Source organism: Phaseolus vulgaris, chromosome 10 (genome assembly GCF_051622355.1).
Source record: "Phaseolus vulgaris cultivar YP4 chromosome 10, ASM5162235v1, whole genome shotgun sequence".
NCBI lineage: Eukaryota > Viridiplantae > Streptophyta > Magnoliopsida > Fabales > Fabaceae > Phaseolus > Phaseolus vulgaris.
This window is the reverse complement of record NC_143507.1, coordinates 15,073,780-15,082,714: the sequence shown is the minus strand read 5'-3', so window position 1 is coordinate 15,082,714 and position 8,935 is coordinate 15,073,780. Positions and strand designations below refer to the sequence as shown.

At 38.0% G+C, this 8,935-nt stretch overlaps 1 protein-coding gene across 1 annotated transcript; it reads right to left on the bottom strand.

The window, feature by feature from the left end:
- Positions 1-595: 595 nt before the first annotated feature.
- Positions 596-2,074, bottom strand: LOC137814925 (uncharacterized). Its single transcript, XM_090296076.1, has 2 exons — positions 1,273-2,074; positions 596-1,155 (listed from the first exon to the last, which is right to left on the bottom strand). The coding sequence occupies exons 1-2, from the start codon at positions 2,072-2,074 to the stop codon at positions 596-598; spliced, it is 1,362 nt and encodes a 453-aa protein (XP_090152202.1).
- Between the last annotated feature and the right edge of the window lie 6,861 nt (positions 2,075-8,935).

Below are 8,935 nucleotides of genomic sequence, written 5' to 3'. Positions count from 1 at the left end.
CCGTTTAACCTTAGCGCTTTCACTCGAGAGGGGAGGTGTTCTCTACGAACCTACCTTTCTGCCCACGGGGCTTCTAACGTGAGGAAAACAAATGCTTAACTGACCTCAGCTTTGCTCAAGGGCGAGGAGGATTTATCTGGCGAACTATTTCGTTCAGCCTTGGCGTTTTCACTCGAGAGGGGAGGTGTTCCCTATGAACCAACCTTTCCGCCCCCGAGGCTTCTAACGCAAGGGAAACAAGTTCTTAACTGAATTGTACATAACTCGAGAAAATATTTCAATCGTACTTATCTGGTGACCTCATTAAAAAACCCTTGTAAGGGAAAAAAAATGTCCTTTAATACCACGTACAATATTCCTGCTTAACTGAAATAAAACTTGGAGTCGGTTGTGTTCCATGTGCAAGGAACCGAGCCTGCTTCAGCGCCTTAAACCTGCATGCTTCGTCCCAAGGATCTTTGTTCTTCGGAGAGAATTGGTCCACACGGGAGGGACCGGGCGTGAAACTAATGGGGCTACATTCCTTGGTACCTGGTGTTTTTCTCCAGGCTCTTAGCATACTCTGCTTCCCCTGTGTGTAAGACCTTGTAACTGATCATGTTTCTGTTTGGGGGCCGAGTCGATCGCCTAGTCGATCATCACTGGGTACCCCGGTTCTGGACTCTAAGATCTTCTCAACTGGGGTTTGCCCCGTTTGGCCGGGAATGTTGCTTAGGTTGGAGACTTTCTCTCCAGTCTCTCTTTTCCCAGAGTTGCCAAACGAATCAGATTTGGTCCTGCGGGCGATTTCTGCTACGGTCTCGTCGGGTTTGGAGCGACTGACCTTGGGCAGGTGGACCTCCTCAGTGTACGGTAGTCCATTGGTAACCATAGATACCCCTCGCCGTGTTTTGAGGTTGTTCTCGTAGCATCGCTTGGCCTTCTTCTGATATGATTTGATGGTAATCACTTTTCCTGTCAGGTCCGGTAGCTTCATCTTCATGTGCCTTGTTGATGGTATCGCCCCTAACCTATTCAGCGTTGGTCTACCCAACAACATATTATAAGCAGAGAAGACTTTGACGACAAGGTACCTGATGCTCTCCGTTCGTGACGCGGTGCCATTCGTGAAGGTGGTCCCTAACTCCAAGTATCTCCGCACCTCTACCTGGTCTCCTACGAAACCGTAGAGACAACCGCCATAGGGCCTTAGCATGTCGGGGGATAATTGCAGTTTGTTGAAAGTCATCCAGAACATTACGTCTGCCGAGCTTCCCTGATCTACCAGCACACGGTGCACCTTCCTCCCTGCGGTTACCGCTGAGATTACCACTGGATCATTGTCACGGGGAACAACGTCCTCTAGGTCGGCCTTGGTAAAGACCAGCTCAACGTCGAAGGCGTCGTTGGTCCTATGTGCTTCCACCGACATCATTGTTCGTGCGTATCTCCTTCGCTGAGAAGCGGTACAGCCTCCTCCTGAGAACTCTCTTGTAATGGTGTGGACCTCACCGTGCACGGGGACTTCATGCCCTGGGCCACCCCCTGTTGCCGTCGAGTCCTCGGTCCCCTGTTTTTCTTGCAAATAATCTCTTAGGAGACCGTTCTTTACCAATTCGTCTAGCTGGTGTTCCAACGCTAAGAAATTGCGTATGGGGTGGCCGAATGCTTGGTGGAACTCACACCAGGCGTTCTTGTTGGGCCCAAGCCTCTTGTCGGTCTTGGGAGGTACCTTCAGCCTCTCAACTATGTTTGGGATAGCGATCAGTTCGTTCAATTCCACCACAAAGTCGTGCCTTGGCGGCACGTTATCTCTCCCGCGCCCCCTTGTATTTGGCTTTCTTGGCTGATAGGGTTGCTGCTTCATGGGGGTCTTCATCTCTGTCATTGCCTCGTGCACCCTTAGGGTTTGATGATGACCTGTCGCGCGCGGCCGCGTGGGGACCACGCATGTGCGCTTTTCACCAACTTCTTCCTCTGCCGCAATATGGGCCATCACGTGGCGCTTTATCTCGGCGAAGGTCTTGGGGTGGTTCTGGATGAGTGACACGTTGAAGGGTCCCGACACGATGCCCTTCCTAAACGCGTGCACCATCATCTTTTCTTCTGTGAGGTTCAACCTCACCACTTGCGCTCCGAAATGGTGGAGGAACTCCTTCAAAGACTCCCCTTGATACTGTCTTACATCAAAGAGGTCATAGAAGACTAGCGGGGAGCTCGATTCATGATGTATTGCGCCCTGAACAGCTTTGTGAGTGCGGGAATGACGTCACATGGCCATCAGGGAGGCTGATGAACCAGTCCATCGCTGTTCCTGCCAAAGTGCTCATGAACAACTTGCATCGCACCGCATCGGAGCCCCCAACCAGCATCATCTGTGTATGGAAGGCCATAAGGTGGGCCTCCGGGTCTTCCACCCCGGTGAAGGTCACCTTGGGCCCTACGAGCGTGGCTGGTATCACTGCATCCACGATATCTGGCAAGAATGGTCTTGGGAACTCTCTGGGTGGAGTCCAGGCTTCTGATCTGCACCCTCACGTTCAGCCGCGTGGGTTTGCAGGTCTCTGCGCAGTTCCTCGTTTGAACGACGCAGTTCTTCGCTCGTAGCTTGCGACGCTACCAAGTCAGCTTGGATGTGCTCTTGGTTTGCTCTCAACGCAGCCATCTCTTCCTGAAGGGTTCGCATCAACCCCATAACCTGTTGCAGGGTGAGGGTCTCACCCCCGTTTGGTGCAACAAGCCCTTGCCTTGTACTTCTCATCTCTTGGGTTTCCCTGGTTCTTGCTGGTGGGACAGTGTTTTGTATCATGCCCCACGGTGGGCGCCAAATGTTCTTGCCGGTTGACCCGAAACGCCTTCGTGCGCCTACGCCACTTTCACGCTCAGAGCCCTTGCATTCGCGTGTGCCTTTCCTGTGATGAACACCTGAAAACACAAAGACAAAGGATGCCCTAGCGGCCGTTTGCACTCCGATGCTCAAGTCAGCACTAGGGCTAGGAAACACTGAAAAACTGTGTAACTATTACTGTATGTGTGTTTAGCGGCACAATCTTTGCCAAGTTCGTTACCTTGCTATTTATAGACTGAAACTAGGGTTTCCTCTTTACCCGAAATGGGCTTTTTCTGATGGGATGGGCCCAACACAGTTGTTACCTTACTCTTAGGATAACCTAGCGCGTGGAGTCCCTAACTGGAGTTCGACCTCTGGTGGGTGTTCACCTGGATGCCTCCTCGTGCACCTGATCTTTGGAGTCGCCCGCCTCTGGGAGTGCCCTAGCTTTTCACGTGCCATGCATGCAGCCTACCCCTGGAACACGGCCCTTATAAGTCATATCTTTCCAGTGGCTCTACACTTTGTGTTATGCTTGAACGCGTCATCCACTCTACACGCATGGGCCCTCGTGATTCAGTTAGAAGAATATTGATTAAAACAATAAATTTATTTATTATTACATTATAATAATTTATAATTAAAGTTAATAAGTGTGAATAAAACTATCTTCTTTGGACCAAATCACTTAACAACCCAAGTGTAAATGTGATTGAAAGACTACCATTGTTATTAAGTGTATTTCGGGCTTTAAATTGTTTTATTTTCCCCCAAGTGGTTGTAATCAACCCAATATGTTCTATTTTATTTTCCTTCAAGCGACTACGGTTAGCCCAATGTTTTACCATACTTGTATCTATTTAAACGCAACTTCTTTGGAGTCTTAGAACAAAAGGAAATATAACCATCTCTTTTAATTAATTTATGTTTCTCTAGCTGTAAAATGTGTCATACATTACATCCTTTTTTTTATGGTTAAGCTTTGTTAAATGGGTCATTATACATTTTCTAAACCTAAGATACTTTTTCTGATCGCAATCAAAATGTTTGAGCAATAAGCATACGAAACTTAATTTTGTGATTTACTTTTGAAACCTCAAATCTATAACCTTGAATTTGGTTAAAGTTTGATTGATGAATGTTAGAAGTTCATTTCATTTTGATGTGCTACTGTATATCTTTATATTATTGTGGATGGTTGATGAAGCTAAATGTTCCTTAAACCTGACAACATAATTTTATATGTTGATAATTTATTTTTGGCAAAATTTCAATTCGTTTTTTTGTTACTCTTATTTATCGCTGCTTTGTTAGATTGATCTTTTTACTGCGAACACTCTGGTTGATTAAATGCTAAAGTTACTAAACTGTTAGTTTTGTGTATCCATGTGCTCAAGTTGATGATGATAAATCTGTGAGAGAATGTTGGTTGCTTCAATACATATACATGTTAAATAGATGACCATTGCATTGTCGTGGAACTATGACATAGTTGATGTTCGATGAAACACCTTTATAAGAATATGGAAGCTACTTTTGTCATAGTGGTTATATAACAGTATCGTGGCAATGGAAAACAAGCAAAGCAAGCCCCCTTTGTTTGTTCTTTTAAAAAGAAAGCTTAAAGATTCTTTAATCATTCGAAATAGGTTGTCAGACATGTTCTGTATTTGCATATTTCTTTTGCTAAACTAAACTTGCATTGGACACCCATTTGATCGAATGCTTCCACCATATCAATTTGTCACGATATATAACACACATTATTGTAATCTTTTATATTTCACAATTATTTTTTAATTATCTTATAATGTTTTTGTGATTAGGTGACAGTTATTGGATGCAAAAATTGCCACACTGAATAGAAATTTTGTTATAGATATAATTATAATTGAAAATTGTGAGGGCGATTACTTTTATTTTACAACTTTTATTTTATGCTTTAATGCTTAAGTTTATTTAATAAGTAAAGTTAGATAAAATATTTTTGCATGTTTAGCTACAATAGTTTGCTCTGTTTGTTTTCTTGATCAATATTCTATTGGTATGAATATTCTATTGATGTTAACAGGTAAACTTTACATGTAAATTTGAAGAATTAACACAAAATGTATTCACACAATGAATTTCCCCACCAAATGAGTTAGATGTATGTTGTGATATAGCTAGAAACAAGAATGGAAGGATATATGGTCTTGGAAGGGAATGTACTATTATTGGAGGTAGGCCTGTTGGAGTGCAAGTTTCTCCTAAGATTAGGATTAGGCATGTTGCTTTTCATCCCAGGGTTAGGGTTTGAAGCAAGCCCTTCCTATGTGATTTTGACACAAAATCCTACTCTAATAAGCTCATAATAGAAAACTTAAAACAATTCAATCGAGAATACAAGGCTATAAAAAACTCAAGAATATCCTATACTATACATGTATGTACAAGGATTAAAAGAACTAAACTTATTGTTTTTTTCTCCTTTTGCTTTATTCCTCTTAAACTGAAATCGTGGATGTTGGATGGACCTCCATCAGACCCTCCCTCTTAAAAAATATATATTCTCAGATCTTCAATATGCTCCAAGGTTGCTACCTTTATTTTTATTTATTTTATCTTCCACTAGGTTCATGGATCAATTTGTAGAACACAACAAATATTAGAAGCACACAAATGTATTTAACAAAAGTATGAGAAATGTTTCTTTTATTTTTGCAATAATATTTTTGGGCTAAACCTGGTTGTTTTTCAAAAATAGAATATTTTGAAAGGATTGAACCTTTACCTTTTCCACAAGAAGATTATAAGAGCATGCTAAGTGGTTGTGTGGTTTTTACTATAAACTCTTTTTTTTTTCTTTTAATCTCTTTTTTATTTTAATTTGATTTCATCCCCTCTTCACTTATTGAGGTGTGAGAGGACATAAAATAAATTTAATTTCTTGATAAGAGAAAGTTATCTTATTAATGTGAACCTCGTGTATAGTTTTATGATTATATTGTTAAGATTTTCCAAGTATCATGTTACCTACTTTCATAGGGACAACATCACACAAAATAAGATATGGAGTCGCCCGAGGTGGTGAATCCAAATTGTTTGTGATGACTGACCTTCATCTTGAAGGATTATCACGCTTTATCACCAATGTCGAGTGAAAGTCCACCTGCAGAAGACTCTTCGACGCTCAAGTTAGTAAAAGTATAAAAATGTATGAGTATAAAGTATTGAGTTAGTGAGAAATACTCTCTGTAATTGTATTTATAGACTTGAGAGAGTCATGATGTGTACTAATAATCACTTTTGTTACAAGTAATGGTGTCGAGCTTTGCAGTCACAGTCATGACGTGTGTTAGTAACCACTTCAGTTACAAGTAGTTGTATCGAGCTTCGTGGTCATATTAGTGTGGTTATAATTGTTTTAAAGTTGTTACTAGCAAAATATATGGTTAATTGTTAGTAACTGCTTCGCTTATTCAAGGTTGGGTAGTATAGTTTCTATATGATTGGTCACTAAATAAGTTTGTATATATTTGGTCATTAAATTATTTTCTATATATTTGGTCACTAAGTTGATTTTTATTTAATGGTAACTAAATTGATTTTTGAATCAAAATCTAAATTAGTATTTAACATTAGCAACCAAGGTTTCAGTCATTTACTACTATTAGATTCTAAATTAGTCTCTAATTAAGTTAATGACTAATTTTATCATTTTAGAGACGAATAAATTAGTTTCTAAAACCAATTTTTCTTATAGTATTAATGACTAAATCCTCAATACACAACCATGAAAAATGGTGTATCATTGTTGTTGGACATCACTCATTTCATGTTATAAAACTTTTATTTCCTTCTTTGTTTACAAATTTGAATTTAAATATCGAGAATCTTCATTATGAGGTTTGTGAATTGGCAAAACACAAACGTGTTTCGTTTCCTCCCACTTGTAATAAAATAAGTTTTAATCTTTTTAATTGGTTCATATTGATGTGTAGGGTTCCTCTCATATTTCAAATATTTTATGAGTTAAATGGTTTATTACTTTGGTGATTGTACAAGGGTAACATAGTTTTTTTTCTTAAAAACAAATCCGATGTTAGTTCTGTTATGCAATTTGTGTCACTGATTAAAAATCAATTTAGGGTGATTATTAAGAAATTTAAGTCTGATAATGCTAAAGATTAATTTAATCATACATTAGATTTTTTTTTTTAAAAGAAAGGGATAATTTATGAATCCTCATGTGTTTATACACCCTAATAATAAGGAGTTGCTTAACGAAAAAATGGACATCATTTAGAACAAAATAGAGAACTGCTCTTTCAAAATATTGTTTCAAAAAAAAGTTTTTGGGGGAAGTCATTCTCATTGCCACTTGTTTAATTAACAAGTTACTTAACAAGTTACTCTATATTATTTTACAATTAAAAAGTCCAATAGAGGCATTTCACTCATTTTATCCATATATAAATCAGACAATGAACCTTCATCCTAAAATATGTTGTTATGTTTCTTTTGTCCATGTTCATAAACAAAAAAAATGAGAAAAATTAATCCAAGGGCACTTAAATGCATTTTCTTAGGTACTTTATCACACAAAAAAGGGTATAAGTTTTTCATCCTTCTTCCAAAAAAAAAATTGTTTCAAGAGATGTCACTTGCAATGAACAAGTTAGTTATTTTGATCACCTCATATTCAGGGGGATTTAAGAGAAGATGATGAGCCTATGTATGATGTTATATTTCCCAATCTATTTTTTTGAAATATAAAAGAATAATACCACTAAAATTGAACCTGTTGAGAGGGAAAGAGTGGTAAATTTTGTTGTACCACATTGTAGAGAAAAGGCTATTCCAAGATTTGTTCATGTCCAAGAGTTCAACCATTTACCATTACAAGAGGTAAATATATCTAAACCCGTAAACCTTAATTAAATTAACCATGATGAATTTCCTTATGATGAGTCACTAACAAAAAATTAGATGTTCCAATTGCCCTTTAAAAAAGAACTAGAGTTATGACTAAACGTATTTATCCTGTAGCAAATTAACTATTCTTTGAAAATATCTTTCCTTCACATAAAATCTTTCTCACAAGTCTAAACACTACAATTATACCTTCTTCTGTATTTGAGGCATTGAAGAAGAATAATACTTGAAAGTTGGTCACTCTACCACCTAGTAAAAACCTATTGGAATATACATTAAAATTCTACGCTGATAGAATAAAAACTAAGGTGGTAGCAAAAAGATTCAATAAAACATATGGAGTGGATTACTTGTAGACTTTTGCATTAGTTGAAAAAATGAACACGAACAAAATTCTTTTATCCTTAACAACAAACCATGACTGGAATTTGTGTTGATGATATTATTGTGACTGATAATGATGAACAAGAACAACAAAGATTAAGCCAATGTCTGGTAGAGAATTTCAAATTAAAACCTTGGAGAGATTAAATATTTCCTAGGAATTGAAGTTTCTCACTCTAAGAAAGGGAATTGTATATCTCAACAAAGGTATATTACTTATTTGCTGCAAGAAACAGGTAAAATAGTTTGCACATAGTTGATCCAAATACAAAATTTGGAAACGAAGAGGATGGTGTGGTTGTTGATTAAGATTTGTATCAAAAGCTTATAGGAAGACTCATTTATTTATCTTACACTATACCTGATATTGCTTTTGTTGTGAGTTTAATAAGTTAGTTTATGTATCAACCAAAGGAAAAGCATTTACAAGTTGCTCTTAAGATTGTCTAGTATTTGAAAGGGACACTAGGAAAAAGAATTTTATTAAAATGAAACATGAATGTTACTCTTGAAGCATATACTCACAACTGGTTATTACACTTTCATTGGTGGAAACTTGGTGACTTGGAAAAGTAAAAAATAAGGTATGGTAGTCAGGTCCAATACTGAAACAAAATTTCGAGTAATGAATAAGGGGATATGTGAACTATAATGGCTAAAGATGATACTGGAAGACTTGAAGATAAAATGAAATGAACCTATAAAGCTATGTTGTAACAAAAATCTACAATTAGAATAGGTCATAATCCATTACAACATGACATAATCAAACATATTGAAGTGCACTTAAATTTTATTAAAGGGAGGCATGACAATGGAATGTTT

Excerpts from the sequence above, each read along its gene's own strand:
- LOC137814925 (XM_090296076.1), bottom strand. The coding sequence starts at position 2,074 with ATGGTGCACGCGTTTAGGAAGGGCATCGTGTCGGGACCCTTCAACGTG. Across the intron at positions 1,156-1,272 it reads CGCAGGGAGGAAGGTGCACC|GAGACCAGGTAGAGGTGCGG; the intron begins GTGTGCTGGTAG and ends ACGGTTTCGTAG.